Source organism: Pelobates fuscus, chromosome 8, assembly GCF_036172605.1.
Source record: "Pelobates fuscus isolate aPelFus1 chromosome 8, aPelFus1.pri, whole genome shotgun sequence".
NCBI lineage: Eukaryota > Metazoa > Chordata > Amphibia > Anura > Pelobatidae > Pelobates > Pelobates fuscus.
Window position 1 is genome coordinate 175,688,193 of NC_086324.1, and position 22,200 is coordinate 175,710,392.

At 45.9% G+C, this 22,200-nt stretch overlaps 2 protein-coding genes across 3 annotated transcripts in view; one reads left to right on the forward strand and one right to left on the reverse strand.

The window, feature by feature from the left end:
• LOC134572080 (sulfotransferase 1C4-like) overlaps positions 1-22,200 on the forward strand; it is a 52,864-nt gene continuing 30,664 nt past the window's right edge. The window contains exon 1 of the mRNA XM_063430892.1: positions 1-21. The gene's annotated coding sequence lies outside the window, so the exon portion shown is untranslated. The remainder of the gene's footprint in view (positions 22-22,200) is intronic.
• LOC134572079 (sulfotransferase 1B1-like) lies at positions 1,939-8,045 on the reverse strand. Of its 2 annotated transcripts, none has more exons than XM_063430887.1 (8): positions 7,939-8,045; positions 4,705-4,886; positions 4,440-4,568; positions 4,261-4,358; positions 3,147-3,273; positions 2,949-3,043; positions 2,687-2,867; positions 1,939-2,589 (listed from the first exon to the last, which is right to left on the reverse strand). In XM_063430887.1, coding segments are annotated over exons 1-8 (927 nt in total). In that variant the 5' UTR covers positions 7,941-8,045; the 3' UTR covers positions 1,939-2,476. The 2 variants fall into 2 exon arrangements, with proteins under 2 accessions (XP_063286957.1, XP_063286958.1); XM_063430888.1 differs by having other exon boundaries at positions 4,705-4,934.

The following is a 22,200-nucleotide window of genomic DNA, read 5'->3' on the forward strand; positions in this document are numbered from 1 at the left end:
TGGCAACTTCGAAATAGCAAGGTGGAAAACTCAGTTACAGCGGTCATTGCTGTTAATTCCTGGTTAGAAAGATAGTACAGTATGAAGCCATTGGTTGGAGAATATTGTCATTGATATATACAGTATATTATGCTTTTAGATTGTTGTGGGTCCATACAACAATGCCCAATTGGTGACCAAACAGAATCCACCTTGTTTAAATAAGTTTGAAAAAAGTTGTGTTTAGAGATTATCCAGAAATTCTTTTCTCCTGCGATGGGCAAATCGCCTGCCAGGATTTATGTGATGGAATTTGATTTGCTCATTACAGGTGAAAAGATTTGTGCAGAAGTCTATTAGAGAGTCCAAGCGAGCTATTCAGTAACAATTATTGCAAAATCACTTTCTGCAATTGTATCCTACTGTCCAGACAGGAAGCGCGTGAAAGTAGTCCATAGCACCTTGAAGGCAAGTGCTCCTTAATCATGGAAACCCTTATCTTAATGGCCATAACACTATGTCCCTCTAAACTCTTTGTCCTAATTCTAAGTCCCTTTAAAGGTGCATTCTAACTTAATGTAGTGGTTTTAGTGCACAGATGCTGTCCTTTTTATCAGACAGCGTAAAACAATGCTGTTTCTAAGAAATGGTAATTTTACATATGTCCAAAATAATGTCTCTACTGGCTGTCAGACAGACCACCACTAAAATCTCAGGATCGGTGTCATCAACAAGATGATTGTGAACATGTAAAGTGTTCATGTAATCCAATACATTTCTGTAAAAATGCATTCGGTTGGTGTAGCCTGACAATTGACACACATGCACCAACTCCTAGAAGAGCATTGGTTTGGACAAAAGGCATCATCCCTGATAGCTTCAGTGGAGGAGAACTGAACAGAATCTGGAATAATAATGGGTTTCATAGCAGGTTTTTTTTAGAAGAATCTAAATTTAATCACTAAAACTAAGATGTTAAAATATATTTATAGGTTTCATTTGAATCTTTCTTTAATGCTACCCAAATCCTAAGCCTTCCTTACCTTAAGTAAGGCTTAGGATTTGTGACAGAAGAAGCACACATCAACTTTTGATCATCCCAATGACCAATTTTTCGAGAATTTGTGGTCTTGTGCATATTATGACGGTATCAAGAGAAATCATGAAACACTCCAGCTCAGAACCAAAATTATTTGTGGTATGTACTAAAATTCTGCTTTCTTTCAAACCACAGGGAAACAAAAGAATAAGCAGAAAATGTGCAAGTACAAAAAAACATTACTTCATACAAACAATATAGAGTGTGAGAGGAACAGAAAACAAAAAAGGGCTGGACGCATTTCTCAATCGATGCTCCTTCACCAATTGTACTTTTTAACATGGAGATAAAAGGAAGTAATGCGCCGCTTGTGAATACTGGGCAACCCAACACACAAATCTGGTGTTTCTCTTCTCCGGAACAATCAAAATCAGGTATAGCAAAAAGACTGGTGTGGCGCGTAGGTATTTTTTCAAATATATACGCAAACAAAAACAGAAGAAAATGAACTGTATAGTGTAGTATATCTTAATATTTTTGAGAGGATTATATTAAGCAGAATGTAATTTTCTGGAGCTTCAGTTCAGCTCCAACTTTGGCATACGGCAGAATATTCCCAAGCCTAAAGATATAGTTTAGCGCTAATGTGGCAGAATATCATTATGATGATCAATATTCTCGTTGGACATGTAAGATTGGATAGAAAAGATAATATAGTGTAGTATGTCACATTTGTTGTTGTAAATAATCAAGTATAAAATATAGCACTCATATATTAAAGAGCCTCCTATATTAGCTCCTATAGTATAATTTGAAGTGGTATAATTCCCATTCTAGGATGTATGTGTAGCGCAGATCCTCCTCATATATACAGAAATAAAAATCCTGTCTTTTTATACAAAAAAAATTTGTTTCTGAGCTCGTGTGCAAAGGTATATATTTATGGATGGATTCAATGAACCAGTAGCAACACACAACTGGACCAAGCAGACAGCCACACTGCAAGTTTACTCCTAATAAGGGGCCTATTGAGTTTAAGCCATGTGCTTGCCGATTTAGTTAGCAACATACTAAACCGTATTGCGTGATTGAATTGAGATCACCACGGAATCAGCTGTTCAAGTCTGGTGGAATTTAGATTTGAAATTGAATAGAAAATACTACAGCTATTATTCTGTTAACTCCAGTTGATGTTATTACCAGAAGGAAGTCTGTTTACGTATGAGTTTGAGCCATAGAACTAGAATTTCCTTCATCTGGATCATTAGTTTTGATTGTTGGTATATTGAAGTCCATCGTAGTTCTTCTGATGGTGGTGGTGCACTCTGTGGTTTATTATATCTGGTTATTTACTTTTTAGCAGATGGGATTGGTTATATGACATACTTGAAATTATATTTTTAGGCTATACGCTATATTTAGTTACACTTTATTTTTGCAGCTCATTTTGTGCATTGTTTAGATACTGTAACGAAAATTAAGGTGCATTCCCTCCATTCTTCTTTTGTACTCGGCATCAAATACCTCATTCTGAGTTTTTGAAAAGTGATTCACCCAATCGCCAACTTCCCCTGAAACATTGAAATATATTGCGATGTTAACAGGTCTTTCAATTAGCTGAATGAGTTGTATATAGCATTTGCTTTTTGTGTAAGATACTGTTCGTACCTTTTCTCATGAATGGAGAGCATGATTGGTCCAATATGGAAGAAGGGAAGGAAGTGTAGTTGGCCATGGGGTTGTCCTTCATGGCCTGGAATGAGGTGTGCTGATAGATCTTCTCCAGAATATTCTCAGAAAGATTCTTACCCAGGAAATCCATCACCTTCCGGATCTCACGCTTTGGATCCTGGTGAAAAAGAAAGTGTCCTGTCATTAGCCACAACATTAAATGGCCCATTCCCACGAATTCTACGAATTAATCTCTCACCTCCTTCATATCCTCGTAGAACATGTACAGGATTCTGTGTTTGTCTTTTGCTTTCCACCAGTCAATCACGTGGTCAAACCAACTGCCCCAGCCCACTGTGAATAGAAAGATTGAAATGTGTCCACATTTAACTCCATATTATTTGTGAAGCCCACCTTTTCAGTTACCACTAATTTTATTTATTTTACGTTTACATACCATCCCCTTTTAGAAAGCTCTCCACATACTTCTCCCAGGGACCGGGGTCAGGTTGAGTTTTGTTCATCAAATCGAAGTAATAGTAAGACACAGCATTATCTTTAGCATTCCGAGCAATGTAGATTACCTAGCAGAATAAAATAACATCTTATATCTCATTCGTCTACCATCCAGCTCCTTCTCAGTCAATGTTCATCTCCCACCTTGTACTCTAACCTAAATCCCACCGCCATCAACACTGTCCCCGATCTTAGTACACTAACACCAACTATCTCAATGCCTGCTTTATTGACACCTACCATCTGACTACAGTAACATCTACATTTTCACTACTCATTTTATTACTGTTCCAACATCTGCCACATCAATGTCCATCATAGTACCAACAGCATTAACATTCTCCACAGAACATCCACCGTACAACATCCACCACTGTAACATTCATTGTCCTGATTAGTAACTTAATGATTCTGTACTCGGTTCCACCTCATTAACAAATTCTCATCTCAGTAGCATGGACAATCCAACTTTTACATACTTAAAGTGATATTCTAAGTGCCAAAACAACTTTAGCATAATAAAGTGGTGTTGGTGTATAGATCATGCCCCTGCAGTCCCACTGCCCAATTCTCTGCCATTTAGGAGTTAAATACAATTGTTTATGCAGCCCTAACCACACCTCCCCTGGCTGGGACTCACAGTCTCCCAACATGCTGCCTGAAAAATAGTCTACTTTTGAAAACTTCCCCTATTGAACAGCATGTTTAATTTAGAAGTTATTATCTCTTGCTCTGTTCAATCCTGCATCAGCTTCCTATGCATGATTTAAAGTGCAATTAAAGGGACACCAGTACCTAAGCACCATCACCACTACAGCATATTGTAGTGGTTCTGGGGCAAGAGGCTGTCTCTACAGCCTTAGACGGGTAAACACTGCTAATTCTGAGAAAACACTGTATTTAATTACTGCCTAATGCCACCATTAGAGGCTGGTGCCATCATCTCCATTAGTTAATGACTAAACTTCTGTCAGCCATCCAGAACTCTCCCGAGTCTTCACCAACCGCTATCAAATGAGTTCTCCGTTACTCCTTGTATCAGAATTAAAGTGTACCTTACAGTTTTGAGCCCAGAATGACTTGGGAACCAGTTTATATGCCAGGTGAGTTTTTATTATTCTTGGAGATGGGGTCTCTTCCAGTATATCAATCCCTGCCAGACATTGAAATGTTCATCAGCCTCAACATCAAAGATTATGGATACGATGCCTTAATAAATTTGCAGCTTGCTTACCACTGGGGATCGGAGGAGGTGAGCAGATCTCCAGAAATGGGAAACGGATATGAGTGGGAGCACGCTTGACTTTCTCCAAATCTCCTTCATTGACTACTAAATCCACAATCTCCTGCATCCACGTGGTACCTTGGGATACCGGGAAGGGCCACATAAATGCATGTTAAAATAGGGATTATTAAACAAACAAAATCTACACGATTATGTGTCTTCATACCAAATGAAGGAAAACATAGACAATAAAGACATATTAACAGATCCTTACCTGCCTTGGGATATGTGGCTATTAGCAAGTCATCTGGTCGAGCCTGGAAGCTCTCCACCTTCTGCCAACCATCTGCAATGGGCTTCATGAGAGCTACCCCATGGACCAGACGTAGGGGGAATCTATAAAATGTTCCATCGGGGGCATTATGCAGGGAAGCCCCGTAATCTTCCTGGCTCATCCTAGTATAAAGAGTAAGACAGAACCTTGACTTGGCAGGTGAGCTTACTCTTTAATGGCCATTGGAGTGATAAAAAAAAAAAATCTCCATTATTACAATGTGTATGGGGATATGGTAAGGAGTGCAAGTAACGTTTGGGTTTGTTCTATGTATTGGGGCTGATAAATACTATAATCACTGCTGCTGCCCAGGAGTAGAGGGATTTTAGGAACAAGCCTTTATTCTGTGTTTTTATTTACTTTTAGAAGACACCCTCCGTCTTGCTCACTTTTTAGGCAGTTTTCTGTCAATTTTCCTATTGATGCATATTTATTCCGTTATATGCACCAAAATTCTGTTACTTTATTTTATTGTCTCATTTCTGTTTTGTTTTTTTGACAAATTCGTCACATTCAGTTTATATAAATAAAAGATTAGAAAAAGAAAAGGCGCAAAAATAAGGAACAAGTTAGCAGCTTGTATTGTCTTCCTTTATCTTCAAGAACTTTATGTCCTTTAAATTGTTTTAGTTTTTAGTTATTTGCCTTATTTTGTGAACGTAATCAATGGTAAAATCATCAGGAGTGAAAAAGGATTTAAAAAATCCAAAAGGTAAATAAAAAGTGAGAAGATTGAATTATTTTGTCACAATACAGAAAAGGTGGAAAACAGTCACCAGTGTTTAACCCCTTAAGGACACATGACATGTGTGACATGTCATGATTCCCTTTTATTCCAGAGGTTTGGTCCTTAAGGGGTTAAAGAACACTCCACCGGCCAAAAGAAATAAAATAAAAATGACTGTTTAGTAGATATAATCCCAATGAAAACGTTTTGTTTGTTTTTTTGATATGGGGTTGATTTAACGCTGCCTGCTGCTCTCTGCTATTCCTGCATGGCAGTGGTGGATCCGGGGGCAATAGGGCAAACTCTCCCTCTCCCTCTATATTGTTCTCCCCTGCCAGCCAATGCTGTCCAATCACAGGTCCACTGCCACTGAAACACGGCCAGTATGGCAGCGAGGACCCGGGAGCTCTAGCCTGCAGCTCCCCCGGGTTCTTCTCTCGTGAGCTCAAAGCATTGGTTACCATGGCAACACCCCTGATCTCGCGAGAGTCAACTCTAGCCCCAAGAGGGTCCACTCACCACTAGGACCCTCAGGGCTTGCCTTATAATGGCCCCTCTCACCGAGCAACGATAAGAAGGAAGGGGGTTATAAAGATTACTTTAATTAAATATATATATATATATATATACATACATTCATAAGTTTATTTATTTTAAATGAACATGTGTGTGTATATATATATATATATATATATATATATATATATTTGCCCCATCTGTCCCACCCACACACATACACACACAATACAGTCCTGTACCAATCCCAACACAGTCACACACTGCACCCCTCAGACACACTGCATCCTTTACACACACACTGTACCCCATGCTCAGACTGCACCCCTCACAGACCCACACACACTGCATCCTTCACACACACACATTGAATCCTCACACACACAAACTACACTGCTCACACACATACACACACTGTACCCCTCACACACATACATTGCACCCCTCAGACACACTGCATCCTTTACACACACACTGCATCCTACACACACACTACACCCCTCACAGACACACACACATTGCACCCCTCACACACACACAAACTACACTGCTCACACAAACACACACACTGCACCCTCTCACACACATACACAGCACCCCTCAGACACACTGCATCCTTTACACACACACTGCACCTCTCACACGGACACTGCATCCTACACACACACTGCACCCCTCACAGACACACACACATTGTGTCCCTCACACACACATTGAATATCTCACACACACAAACTACACTGCTCACACAAACACACACACGGCACCCCCTCACACACACATTGCACCCCTCACACACACACACACTCACACACACACATTGTGCATGGATTGTTTCTTTAAATAATCTACCAGTGCCCCTCCCGAGATTAGGTGCTGAATCCACCCCTGCTCCACAGACAGCTACATCTGCAGCTTTCTCTGCTATTCCTGCACACACAGTGCTGTCTAAGGTTCTCTCCGCTATTCCTGCACACACAGCACTGCCTGCGTCTCTTTCTGCCATTCCTGCATAGACGGTGCTGTCTGCGGCTCTGTCTCTCTGCTATTCCATTACTGGACATCTACCCATAATTCTCTCCTCTCTGCTATTCCAGTACTGGCCCATTATCCATGTTCCTTTCCTCTCTGCTATTCCAGTACTGGCCCTCTATCCATGCTCCTCTCTGCTATTCCAGTACTGGATCTCTATCCATGTTCCTCTCATCTCTGCTATTCCAGTACTGGCCCATTATCCATGTTCCTCTCATCTCTGCTATTTCAGTACTGGACCTCTATCCATGTTCCTCTCATCTCTGCTATTCCAGTACTGGACCTCTATCCTTGCTCCTCTCTGCTATTCCAGTTCTGGATCTCTATCCATGCTCCTCTCTATTATTCCAGTTCTGTATCTCTATCCATGCTCCGCTCTGCTATTCCAGTACTGGACCTCTATCCTTGCTCCTCTCTGCTATTCCAGTACGGGACCTCTATCCATGCTCCTCTCTGCTATTCCAGTACTGGACCTCTATCCATGTTCCTCTCATCTCTGCTATTCCAGTACTTGACCTCTATCCTTGCTCCTCTCTGCTATTCTAGTTCTGGATCTCTATCCATGCTCCTCTCTATTATTCCAGTTCTGTATCTCTATCCATGCTCCGCTCTGCTATTCCAGTACTGGACCTCTATCCATGCTCCTCTCTGCTATTACAGTACTGGACCTCTATCCTTGCTCCTCTCTGCTATTCCAGTACTGGACCTCTATCCTTGCTCCTCTCTGCTATTCCAGTACGGGACCTCTATCCATGCTCCTCTCTGCTATTCCAGTACGGGACCTCTATCCATGCTCCTCTCTGCTATTCCAGTACTGGACCTCTATCCATGCTCCTCTCTGCTATTCCAGTACTGGCCCAGCATCCCATGCATTATCTGCCCATTTGTGTAGCACTCACATTTTTGGGAGCGTAGAGTTGCTGTGTGCCTCCCTGCAGCCTCTCTCCACCTTCCTTACCGCACGGTTTATTAAGGAGCAGAGTCTAAATGAAATATATATAAGTTCTGAACACAGTGTGTGAGGAGGCGTTCCCAAAGGGAGATGCAATAAAAGGGCAGAGCTTTTTAAAACTGTGTGCCAGAAAACTGTACTAAATAAATGTACGGCAGGATCAACCCCCCCTCCTCTCCAAAGTTAGTGGCAGGAGCGAAATGGAGCGGAAGTCAGTTTATTTATTTAATGAAGAGTTGTGGCAGATATTCAGTCTTTTAATAAAGGGTTTTAAAAGCTGGACATGAATTGACAAAACCTGGGATGACATTCATTCCCCTCCTGTTACGATGAAAGTAAAAAGTATAAGGATCTCACGATGGAAAAAAATCACAAGAAATCTTTTCCGTAAAGTTTCTATGAAATCAGAAATAGTCTATAAACCAACGTATTGCATGTTAACAGCTGTCTATAGTTTGTGTTGACCCGTTATAATTCGGTTTAGCTTTTTTTCTTACATTGTATCCATAAACAAATCAAAGCTAACATTGCTCACTAATGTTGGGCCCAGTGTACCATCAGACGGCTCAGAGAACCATCTCCTGATTGCTGTACATTGGAATGCTGGGAGTTATTCCTTAAATCCCAGGCTCTGATTGGCTGCTGACACAAAGTGAACTCGGCAGCCATGTTTTTATCAGTATCGGTCACTGACCGTTTGACGTAATTCTAAGATGGCCGCCTCTATGCTGACACCATGCCAGCTCACCAAGTGGGGATTACAGCTCAACTTACTATAGCTCGGATATCACACCAACCCAGTTGTGTTACTATATTAAATTGAACACTGGAAAGGACGACCCCTGTACTGCGCTATATTAAACATGTTTATTTATCCCAGCACAGTGTAAGTCAATATGCCTCTCCTTATTTTATCCCATGTAGCCCACGGAGCAACGCAGGGGGGGAGTGGGCCTTGACAGGGCCAGAAAGTTGGCAGGTGAACTGGAGTTCAGGGGGTGGGCCTAGCTAGTGTGGGGAGGAGAGGGTTAGTTTAAATAGCGGCCATTTTAGGTTGAGGCCATCTTAATCTGAGCTGCCCTTACCTGTGAATTGTTGCAGGTCAGAGTAGCTCTTCTTTTTTGTCTTTACTGCAGGTCATGGCGTCCGCCGAAGAAATCATGGCTGGAGTACGATCGTTGGTGCAGGAGAGAGGCTTCGGATGGTTACAGGAGCAGCTGGGGGTTCCGAGCACGTCTGCTCCCCCCGTCGGTGCGGCGGAGAAGAGGCCTGTCAGGCGGGCGAGACCGCCCCAGCGGCTCAGTCCGGGTGCGGTGCCGGCGGCGCGGAGGAAGAAGAGCCCTGCGGTCAGGGAGCGTGAGGTGGCTGGTGGGTCTGGAAGCCGGGGAGGCTCGGAACGGCGGCCGGTGCTGCATGGACGTAACGTTGCCGGTCAGGTGCGTCGGAAGGCCGGGAAGGGGCCTCTAGCCCAGAGCGCCCTCTGCCGTCGGGCGGAAGAAAGGACACCCCTGGATGTTGCTGGTGCCCAGGGCAAGGAGGCTGAGCAGAGGATCGGAGGAGGAGCAGTGCTGGTGTCCCAGCGTCCCGGTGAGTCGCCCCCTGGGGGCAACACTGAGGGGCAGGGGGGTGTCAGGGGATCGGGGAGGACCATGACAGCGGGCTCACATGGAGGTGGTGGGGTCCAGGCGGGCAGCTCGACAAGCAAGTCAGCCCTGTCAGGGGTTAGGTCCTCAGCAGTGGATTCCGGGGAGGAAGGGAGCCAGAGGAGTGGGAGTGTGCCACAGCCCAGCGGCAGGTCAGAGGTGCAGAGGGACTACAGCCAGGAGCGGAGTGTCGGAAGGGGAGTAAGGGAGATGGTGACCGGGAAGGACAGCGCGAGGCGGGATAGTCGAAGCCAGAGGAGGGGCCATGCAGACGGGGACCCCCGGGGGTGTGATGCGCGGGAGGCCTTCTCAGGTCGCTCCCAGGTTCAACGGCGCAGGGCAAGACCCACGAAGAGGGCAGATAGAGCCACACCAAGCAGCGGGAGGGATGGATATGGCAGTTCAGGACGATCTTCGGAGCCAGGCAGGTCCAAGGACAGGAGTAATTCGAGGAGTAGGGATAGGAGGAGGAGGTCCACCACTAGGGACGGATGGAGGAGATACCGGCGCAGCGAGTCAGGGTCGAAAGACAGTGTCGTGTCCAGGCGGAGTGTGACTAGGAGCGACCGTGGGTCCCAGGCCAAGCGGGGGACGGGGTCTGGTCGTGACAGGACAGGAGACAGATGTGACGGACGGGTGAGGCTCAATATGAACAGACTACCCAGGTCACCTTCTCATTACAGGTCACGAAGTGTGTCGCCTACAAGATTGGATCGCAGCAGGGCGGGCAGGAAACGGCGTCCCCTGGACGCTTCGGAGCCAGTCGAGGCGGCCGAAAGGACGGTACCCCCGCGGCCATCCGAGGTCCGGGGAGTGGGTGGTGAGTTGACATCTACACCTCATTCTGGGAGTTTGTTAGGATGCTTACAATCACTTTTGGGGTCATGGTCGGGGGAGGCTGGGTCCCCTGGGCACTTCGGGAAGGTGTGGGCAGCGGATAGCGACTTGGGTGTGGGGGGGGGTCCCGTGGCGACAACGGCGGGGGGCACGAGAGGGGGCGCCGCGGATGCGGATACTGGGAAGGTCGACTGTGCGGGTGCTCTGGAAGACCGCGGTGATATTTCGGAGGCAGCTAGACAGAATGTACACGTGTCCTTCGCAGGACCGTTAGGCTGTCATTTGAAGGCTGAAGTTAAGGAGAGGATAGGAAAAGGGGAATTTGTCGAAATATTTTCGCTTCTTCCCTTAGAGGAGTTTTTAGATTTAAAGGAGGAAGACAAGAAGGACGCAAAAAAGGAGGAAGAGGAGAAACGGCGTAAGTATCGAAAAATACCTAAGACGTTCGGTAACTGGCTGCGTGCCTTCTGTATACTGGCGAGCGTGATCGGGGAAAAGAACCCGGAACGGTGCTCACAGCTTTTCTGCTATCTGGACGGCATTGGGGATGCATACAGGACCTACGGGGGACTCGCTTGGTGGAGGTATGATGAGCAGTTTAGGCAGCGCCTAGCGGCGAATCCGGCCATGCGGTGGGACCAGATGGACCTGCCTTTGTGGATGAGGTTGATGATGGCCCAAAAGAGTGCCCCCTTTCTCGGGACAGCCGGCGCGGGCCCTAGTGGTGGCGCGTCGGCGGGACAGAAGAAGGGGTTGTGCTGGCTCTTCAACGAGGGGCAGTGCAAGTGGGGAGCGTCCTGTAGATTCAAACATGAGTGCTCCGGCTGTGGCGGCAATCATGGACTCTCCAGATGCTTCAAGAAAGGGAAAGCTGGCACTGGAGGGGGGGGCCCTGGCGCGGCAGCCCCTGTTGCTGCGGCGGGGGGCATCTCCGGTGAAAGTAGACGCGATGTTGCCGTGGCTAAGGCAATACGCTAACCGGGAAGTAGCCAGATTTTTGTGGGACGGGTTCACGGACGGTTTCGTGATTCCGTTCCAGGACAGGGGTCCGGGTGTGCTTTGCGGGAACCTCAAGTCGGTGCTGGCTCATCCGGGGGTGGTTAGGGAAAAGTTGCAGAAGGAGGTGAGTTTAGGGAGGATGGCAGGCCCGTTTGCGGCCTCGCCCATGCCGGGTTTGAGGGTGTCCCCGCTAGGGGTGGTCCCTAAGAAGGAAGTGGGCAAGTTCCGTTTGATACATCACTTATCGTACCCGGCTGGGGCGTCGGTGAATGATGATATCGACGCGACCTTGTGCTCTGTCTCCTATACATCATTTGACAATGCTGTCGAGTTGGTGCGGAGGGCGGGGCGCGGGGCATTGATGGCTAAGGTGGATGTGGAGGCGGCGTTTAGATTGCTTCCCATTCACCCGGATTGTCATCATTTACTTGGTTGCTACTTCGACGGGGAGTTTTTTGTGGATCTCTGTTTGCCTATGGGTTGCGCTATATCTTGCGCATACTTTGAAAAGTTCAGCACGTTCCTGGAGTGGGTGGTCCGGAAGGAGTCGGCCGGGGGTGCGGTGGTACACTACCTGGACGACTTCTTGTGTGTCGGCCCGGCAGGGTCGGGGCGTTGTGGGCAGATACTGCAAGTATTCCAGTGGGTAGCACATAAGTTTGGGGTGCCGTTGGCGGCAGATAAAACGGTGGGACCGGTATCGTGCCTCAGTTTCCTAGGGCTGGAAATTGACTCGGTGCGCGGGGAGTGCAGGTTGCCGCTTGACAAACTGCATGCCCTGCGGGAATCGGTGGATGCGGTGGCTAAGGCGAGGAAGGTGACGTTGAGGGGTTTGCAGTCGTTGATAGGGAGCCTTAACTTCGCTTGTCGGGTGATTCCCATGGGGAGAGTTTTTTGCCGGCTGCTGGCTCACGCAACGAGCGGGGTGAAGCGGCCGTCGCACTACGTGAGAGTTTCAGCTGAGATGAGGGCTGACTTAAAGGTGTGGGCGCGTTTTTTGCGGGATTTCAATGGTCGGGTGTTTTTCCGGGTCCCGGTGGGGTCCTCGGAGGATGTGAGACTGTTCACGGACGCTTCGGGTAGCGTAGGGTTTGGGGCCTTTTTCGCGGGTCGGTGGTGCGCGGAGGAGTGGCCGGTGGCTTGGAGGTCGAGCCCGCTGATTAGGAACCTGGCATTCCTGGAGTTCTTTCCAGTGGTGGTGGCGGTGACGCTGTGGGGTGGAGACCTTGCTAACAAGAAAGTAGTATTTTATTCGGATAATATGGCGGTGGTGCAGGCCATTAATGGCTTGTCCGCGTCCTCGTTGCCGGTTGTTCGATTGCTAAGACAGTTAGTGTTGTTATGCATGTCATTTAACATTGTGTTCAGGGCTAAGCATATTCCGGGCTTGGAAAACGTTGTGGCTGACGCGTTGTCTCGTTTTCAGTGGGATCGTTTTCGGGAGGCGGCTCCGGAGGCGCAGGACTCGGGACACGCTTGCCCGGAAGAGATGTGGCAGCTCGCGACATCCTGCTTGGGGAGTACATAAAACATTCGCTGGCCCCGGGCACATGGTCTTCTTACGCTAAGGTTTGGCGGGTTTGGGATGAGACGGTGCTGCTGTTAGGCTCGGATGTCTCCGCATCTAGCCGGTTGGATGTATTGTTATGGATTCTGTGCCGTTTGTTTGCTGAGCATTCCTCCCCCTCCATGGTGGATAGGCACCTCGCGGCCCTGGCGTTTCTCTTTAAATTCAATGGTTGGGTGGATGTGACTAAACATTTCCTGGTAAGACAAGCGGTGCGGGGTTTTCGGAAAGGTAAGAAGGTTCGGGATGAGAGGAGGCCGGTTTCATTTCAGGTTTTACAAGGTTTTGTGGAGCAGTTACCGGACATATGTTTTTCGGGGCACGAGGTGGCTCTGTTTTCAACGGCGTTTGTATGGGCCTTTTTCGGGGCCTTTAGGATTGGGGAATTGGTCAGTGCAAGCAAGGCGGGTAATGGGGGACTGAGATTGGAGGACGTAGCGGTGTGTTCGGACAGGGTGAGGATACGGTTGGCCCGTTCCAAGACGGATGTCTTTGGGAAAGGTTGTGCGGTTACACTGGGTGCGTTGCCGGGATCGGGTGTGTGCCCAGTGGCCTGCGGGGCCAGGTTCCTGGAGTTAAGGCCGGAAGTCAAGGGTTGCTTTTTAGTGCATGCGGACGGTTCAGCGCTGTCGCGCTTCCAATTTACTAAGATTTTTCGGTTGGGGCTAAAGGGGATGGGGTTAGACCCCTTACAATTCGGAACGCACTCCTTCCGCATTGGGGCGGCCACGGAAGCCGCACGGCTGGGTTTGGGGAACGAGCGGATCAAGCGTATTGGTCGTTGGGAATCGATGCGGTTTCGATCGTATGTACGCCCAGACAGGTTGGTGTGAACATAACAATATGGGGGTGCAGCTGGGCTGCTGGGGTGTTACTTACGGTTGTTTTTGTCTCTCCTAGGTTGGACGGCATGGATAATTGGTCATTCTTACGTCTATTGGGCTCAGAAGAGAGCTGCAGTTCGAAAGAATGGGTTACAGCTGGGCTTTCCTTTGGAGCAAGTGGAGATATACTGGTTTGGGTATCGGGGCTTCGACTGGCGGAGCGTCAGTGGGGAACTTTTTCGCAAGGTGATGGGTCGGGCATTGCCAGACGTGGTGGTGATCCACGGTGGGGGTAATGACCTGGGTCTGGTGCCGCTGCGCGGCTTGGTAAGGCAAATGAAGCGGGATGTGGATCGGCTGCGGGACCTGGTCCCTGGCGTGACAGTGGTGTGGTCGGAGATGGTGCCTCGGTGCAGGTGGAGACACGCCAGGGACACGGCCGCGGTAGCACGATCCAGGGGTAAGATCAATAAGATCATGGCTAGTTTTGTTCGGAGAGTGGGGGGCGTAGTGGTACGGCACAGGGAACTGGAGGAGATGTTACCTGGTTACTTTAGGTCGGACAGTGTGCACCTTTCTGATGTAGGTTGCGACTTATTCAACTTAGGCTTACAAGAGGGGATTACGCAGGCCCTATTTATGTGTGGTGGGGGTCGCACATGAGCTTAAGGGGTCAAGTCATGTGCTGTGGCGGAAATAGGGCTTGGGTAAACTGGCTATTTGGGGGTTATGAATGTGTTATGCCAAGTTCTAGGCTGGAGTAGGACGGAAGTTAAAGTGTTTGGTAGGTTCTAGCCCGGAGGTGGCGACGAACCTAGGGGTGTAGGGGTGTCTGGGTACACCCCTGCAGGTAAACAAATGTTGGGGGCCTCTTTGGTAGGCCAGGTATTATTCGTTATGTATCAATTGTTATGTTTGTATTGTTTTGGTAGGGTCATTGTCGGGGGTATTTGGGATCGAGAGGAACGGAGTTATTACTGTTGACAATGACCCTAAATTGTTAATTTAAATAATTTTATAATTAATAAAGCTGTGGACGTTGTACTCCAACAGAATAAGCGGTGTCTGTGTTTTATTTATAATTTTGCACATGCCGAATAACGTCTGTGCACATGTCATGTAGCCCACGGAGCAACGCAGGGGGGGAGTGGGCCTTGACAGGGCCAGAAAGTTGGCAGGTGAACTGGAGTTCAGGGGGTGGGCCTAGCTAGTGTGGGGAGGAGAGGGTTAGTTTAAATAGCGGCCATTTTAGGTTGAGGCCATCTTAATCTGAGCTGCCCTTACCTGTGAATTGTCCCTCCCACCCTCCCTTTGTGTTATGTTTTGGGGTAGTTCCCGTTTGGTCACAGCGGCGGGAAATAGGGCTTGGGTAAACTGGCTATTTGGGGGTTATGAATGTGTTATGCCAAGTTCTAGGCTGGAGTAGGACGGAAGTTAAAGTGTTTGGTAGGTTCTAGCCCGGAGGTGGCGACGAACCTAGGGGTGTAGGGGTGTCTGGGTACACCCCTGCAGGTAAACAAATGTTGGGGGCCTCTTTGGTAGGCCAGGTATTATTCGTTATGTATCAATTGTTATGTTTGTATTGTTTTGGTAGGGTCATTGTCGGGGGTATTTGGGATCGAGAGGAACGGAGTTATTACTGTTGACAATGACCCTAAATTGTTAATTTAAATAATTTTATAATTAATAAAGCTGTGGACGTTGTACTCCAACAGAATAAGCGGTGTCTGTGTTTTATTTATAATTTTGCACATGCCGAATAACGTCTGTGCACATGTCATGTATCCAGTTATCCCATTCCACGTGATTATGGGTGTTTTCACACTTAAAATACTGGAGAAAGTGAAAAAGAGCAGGACCGCATTATATAGCAAAATGGCCCTCAATATCAAACTATTTATTCAGGAAAGGATGATATTGATTTGCTAGTATTCAAAACAAAGTTTTCTGCTACATTTTTTCTGCGTTGACATTTTTAAATTTGTCTCTTTCTGTGAACCACCAGGACTGCGTGATTGCTACAATTATCGGACTGTTAGGCAAAGCATCATTTGTTAGGAATATCTGGAACTGGCAAAAAAGCTAATTTATTAAAGTTGTGTCCAATGCTACTAGCCAGGTCATAAAAGTTACTTGCCACAGTAATCCTGGAAAGTCCATGTAGCACACATCAGGGGTAAATTTCGATTTGCCTAGGATGAAGTGTTACTCGCCAATGCCGTGCGGCAAGTGTAAATTGTGAGCCCTTCATTGAAGCATAAATTGTTCAGGATTCACAATGGAATCCAACATTCAAGACCAACAGAGATCGGCTCAATACATAGCTCGATCATGTCTATCCACGGTTTAGGTAATAACTGTAGTCTCTACATAAGTGTAAGAAAGTACACTATGAGCTGGTACTCCATAGCATCAATCTCCATATAACTGTAAGAGAACGCAGAGTGAGCGTGTCATTGTCACAGTATCGATCTCCATATAACTGTAAGAGAACGCAGAGTGAGCGTGTCATTGTCACAGTATCGATCTCCATATAACTGTAAGAGAACGCAGAGTGAGCTTGTCATTGTCACAGTATCGATCTCCATATAACTGTAAGAGAACGCAGAGTGAGCGTGTCATTGTCACAGTATCGATCTCCATATAACTGTAAGAGAACGCAGAGTGAGCGTGTCATTGTCACAGTATCGATCCCCATATAACTGTAAGAGAACGCAGAGTGAGCGTGTCATTGTCACAGTATCGATCTCCATATAACTGTAAGAGAACGCAGAGTGAGCGTGTCATTGTCACAGTATCGATCTCCATATAACTGTAAGAGAACGCAGAGTGAGCGTGTCATTGTCACAGTATCGATCTCCATATAACTGTAAGAGAACGCAGAGTGAGCGTGTCATTGTCACAGTATCGATCTCCATATAACTGTAAGAGAACGCAGAGTGAGCGTGTCATTGTCACAGTATCGATCTCCATATAACTGTAAGAGAACGCAGAGTGAGCGTGTCATTGTCACAGTATCGATCTCCATATAACTGTAAGAGAACGCAGAGTGAGCTTGTCATTGTCACAGTATCGATCTCCATATAACTGTAAGAGAACGCAGAGTGAGCGTGTCATTGTCACAGTATCGATCTCCATATAACTGTAAGAGAACGCAGAGTGAGCGTGTCATTGTCACAGTATCGATCCCCATATAACTGTAAGAGAACGCAGAGTGAGCGTGTCATTGTCACAGTATCGATCTCCATATAACTGTAAGAGAACGCAGAGTGAGCGTGTCATTGTCACAGTATCGATCTCCATATAACTGTAAGAGAACGCAGAGTGAGCGTGTCATTGTCACAGTATCGATCTCCATATAACTGTAAGAGAACGCAGAGTGAGCGTGTCATTGTCACAGTATCGATCTCCATATAACTGTAAGAGAACGCAGAGTGAGCTTGTCATTGTCACAGTATCGATCTCCATATAACTGTAAGAGAACGCAGAGTGAGCGTGTCATTGTCACAGTATCGATCTCCATATAACTGTAAGAGAACGCAGAGTGAGCGTGTCATTGTCACAGTATCGATCTCCATATAACTGTAAGAGAACGCAGAGTGAGCTTGTCATTGTCACAGTATCGATCTCCATATAACTGTAAGAGAACGCAGAGTGAGCTTGTCATTGTCACAGTATCGATCTCCATATAACTGTAAGAGAACGCAGAGTGAGCTTGTCATTGTCACAGTATCGATCTCCATATAACTGTAAGAGAGCGCAGAGTGAGCGTGTCATTGTCACAGTATCGATCTCCATATAACTGTAAGAGAACGCAGAGTGAGCTCGTCATTGTCACAGTATCGATCTCCATATAACTGTAAGAGAACGCAGAGTGAGCTTGTCATTGTCACAGTATCGATCTCCATATAACTGTAAGAGAACGCAGAGTGAGCGTGTCATTGTCACAGTATCGATCTCCATATAACTAAGAGAACGCAGAGTGAGCGTGTCATTGTCACAGTATCGATCTCCATATAACTGTAAGAGAACGCAGAGTGAGCTTGTCATTGTCACAGTATCGATCTCCATATAACTGTAAGAGAACGCAGAGTGAGATTGTCATTGTCACAGTATCGATCTCCATATAACTGTAAGAGAACGCAGAGTGAGCTTGTCATTGTCACAGTATCGATCTCCATATAACTGTAAGAGAACGCAGAGTGAGCTCGTCATTGTCACAGTATCGATCTCCATATAACTGTAAGAGAACGCAGAGTGAGCGTGTCATTGTCACAGTATCGATCTCCATATAACTGTAAGAGAACGCAGAGTGAGCGTGTCATTGTCACAGTATCGATCTCCATATAACTGTAAGAGAATGCAGAGTGAGCGTGTCATTGTCACAGTATCGATCCCCATATAACTGTAAGAGAACGCAGAGTGAGCGTGTCATTGTCACAGTATCGATCTCCATATAACTGTAAGAGAACGCAGAGTGAGTGTGTCATTGTCACAGTATCGATCTCCATATAACTGTAAGAGAGCGCAGAGTGAGCGTGTCATTGTCACAGTATCGATCTCCATATAACTGTAAGAGAACGCAGAGTGAGCTTGTCATTGTCACAGTATCGATCCCCATATAACTGTAAGAGAACGCAGAGTGAGCTTGTCATTGTCACAGTATCGATCTCCATATAACTGTAAGATAACGCAGAGTGAGCGTGTCATTGTCACAGTATCGATCTCCATATAACTGTAAGAGAACGCAGAGTGAGCGTGTCATTGTCACAGTATCGATCTCCATATAACTGTAAGAGAACGCAGAGTGAGCTTGTCATTGTTACAGTATCGATCTCCATATAACTGTAAGAGAACGCAGAGTGAGCGTGTCATTGTCACAGTATCGATCTCCATATAACTGTAAGAGAACGCAGAGTGAGCTTGTCATTGTCACAGTATCGATCCCCATATAACTAAGAGAACGCAGAGTGAGCTTGTCATTGTCACAGTATCGATCTCCATATAACTGTAAGAGAACGCAGAGTGAGCTTGTCATTGTTACAGTATCGATCTCCATATAACTGTAAGAGAACGCAGAGTGAGCGTGTCATTGTCACAGTATCGATCTCCATATAACTGTAAGAGAACGCAGAGTGAGCTTGTCATTGTCACAGTATCGATCCCCATATAACTGTAAGAGAACGCAGAGTGAGCTTGTCATTGTCACAGTATCGATCTCCATATAACTGTAAGAGAACGCAGAGTGAGCGTGTCATTGTCACAGTATCGATCTCCATATAACTGTAAGAGAGAGCAGAGTGAGCGTGTCATTGTCACAGTATCGATCTCCATATAACTGTAAGAGAACGCAGAGTGAGCTCGTCATTGTCACAGTATCGATCTCCATATAACTGTAAGAGAACGCAGAGTGAGCTCGTCATTGTCACAGTATCGATCTCCATATAACTGTAAGAGAACGCAGAGTGAGCTCGTCATTGTCACAGTATCGATCTCCATATAACTGTAAGAGAACGCAGAGTGAGCTCATCATTGTCACAGTATCGATCTCCATATAACTGTAAGAGAACGCAGAGTGAGCGTGTCATTGTCACAGTATCGATCTCCATATAACTGTAAGAGAGCGCAGAGTGAGCTTGTCATTGTCACAGTATCGATCCCCATATAACTGTAAGAGAACGCAGAGTGAGCTTGTCATTGTCACAGTATCGATCTCCATATAACTGTAAGATAACGCAGAGTGAGCTTGTCATTGTTACAGTATCGATCTCCATATAACTGTAAGAGAACGCAGAGTGAGCTTGTCATTGTCACAGTATCGATCTCCATAAAACTGTAAGAGAACACAGAGTGAGCTTGTCATTGTCACAGTATCGATCTCCATATAACTGTAAGAGAACGCAGAGTGAGCGTGTCATTGTCACAGTATCGATCTCCATATAACTGTAAGAGAACGCAGAGTGAGCTCGTCATTGTCACGGTATCGATCTCCATATAACTGTAAGAGAACACAGAGTGAGCGTGTCATTGTCACAGTATCGATCTCCATATAACTGTAAGAGAACGCAGAGTGAGCTCGTCATTGTCACAGTATCGATTTCCATATAACTGTAAGAGAACGCACAGTGAGCTCGTCATTGTCACAGTATCGATCTCCATATAACTGTAAGAGAACGCAGAGTGAGCGTGTCATTGTCACAGTATCGATCTCCATATAACTGTAAGATAACGCAGAGTGAGCGTGTCATTCTCACAGTATCGATCCCCATATAACTGTAAGAGAGCGCAGAGTGAGCTTGTCATTGTCACAGTATCGATCTCCATATAACTGTAAGAGAACGCAGAGTGAGCGTGTCATTGTCACAGTATCGATCTCCATATAACTGTAAGATAACGCAGAGTGAGCGTGTCATTGTCACAGTATCGATCCCCATATAACTGTAAGAGAACGCAGAGTGAGCTTGTCATTGTCACAGTATCGATCTCCATATAACTGTAAGAGAACGCAGAGTGAGCTTCTCATTGTCACAGTATCGATCTCCATATAACTGTAAGAGAACACAGAGTGAGCTTGTCATTGTCACAGTATCGATCTCCATATAACTGTAAGAGAATGCAGAGTGAGCTCGTCATTGTCACAGTATCGATCTCCATATAACTGTAAGAGAACGCAGAGTGAGCTTGTCATTGTTACAGTATCGATCCCCATATAACTGTAAGAGAACGCAGAGTGAGCTTGTCATTGTCACAGTATCGATCTCCATATAACTGTAAGAGAACGCAGAGTGAGCTTGTCATTGTTACAGTATCGATCTCCATATAACTGTAAGAGAACGCAGAGTGAGCGTCATTGTCACAGTATCGATCTCCATATAACTGTAAGATAACGCAGAGTGAGCGTGTCATTGTCACAGTATCGATCCCCATATAACTGTAAGAGAACGCAGAGTGAGCTTGTCATTGTTACAGTATCGATCTCCATATAACTGTAAGAGAACGCAGAGTGAGCGTGTCATTGTCACAGTATCTATCTCCATATAACTGTAAGAGAACGCAGAGTGAGCTCGTCATTGTCACAGTATCGATCTCCATATAACTGTAAGAGAACGCAGAGTGAGCTTGTCATTGTTACAGTATCGATCCCCATATAACTGTAAGAGAACGCAGAGTGAGCTTGTCATTGTCACAGTATCGATCTCCATATAACTGTAAGAGAACGCAGAGTGAGCTTGTCATTGTTACAGTATCGATCTCCATATAACTGTAAGAGAACGCAGAGTGAGCTCGTCATTGTCACAGTATCGATCTCCATATAACTGTAAGAGAACGCAGAGTGAGCTTGTCATTGTTACAGTATCGATCCCCATATAACTGTAAGAGAACGCAGAGTGAGCTTGTCATTGTCACAGTATCGATCTCCATATAACTGTAAGAGAACGCAGAGTGAGCTTGTCATTGTTACAGTATCGATCTCCATATAACTGTAAGAGAACGCAGAGTGAGCTTGTCATTGTCACAGTATCGATCTCCATATAACTGTAAGAGAACACAGAGTGAGCTTGTCATTGTCACAGTATCGATCTCCATATAACTGTAAGAGAACGCAGAGTGAGCGTGTCATTGTCACAGTATCGATCTCCATATAACTGTAAGAGAACGCAGAGTGAGCTCGTCATTGTCACAGTATCGATCTCCATATAACTGTAAGAGAACGCAGAGTGAGCTCGTCATTGTCACAGTATCGATTTCCATATAACTGTAAGAGAACGCAGAGTGAGCTCGTCATTGTCACAGTATCGATTTCCATATAACTGTAAGAGAACGCAGAGTGAGCTTGTCATTGTCACAGTATTGATCTCCATATAACTGTAAGAGAACGCAGAGTGAGCTTGTCATTGTCACAGTATCGATCCCCATATAACTGTAAGAGAACGCAGAGTGAGCTCGTCATTGTCACAGTATCGATTTCCATATAACTGTAAGAGAACGCAGAGTGAGCGTGTCATTGTCACAGTATCGATCTCCATATAACTGTAAGAGAACGCAGAGTGAGCTCGTCATTGTCACCGTATCGATTTCCATATAACTGTAAGAGAACGCAGAGTGAGCTCGTCATTGTCACAGTATCGATCTCCATATAACTGTAAGAGAACGCAGAGTGAGCTCGTCATTGTCACAGTATCGATCTCCATATAACTGTAAGAGAACGCAGAGTGAGCTCGTCATTGTCACAGTATCGATCTCCATATAACTGTAAGAGAACGCAGAGTGAGCGTGTCATTGTCACAGTATCGATCTCCATATAACTGTAAGAGAACGCAGAGTGAGCTCGTCATTGT

Coding starts and splice junctions, on each gene's coding strand:
- LOC134572079 (XM_063430887.1), bottom strand. Junction 3,274..4,260: donor TCTGGGCTCAAAACTGTAAG/GTACACTTTAAT, acceptor TTATTCTGCTAG/GTAATCTACATTGCTCGGAA. Junction 2,590..2,686: donor CTCTCCATTCATGAGAAAAG/GTACGAACAGTA, acceptor TCAATGTTTCAG/GGGAAGTTGGCGATTGGGTG.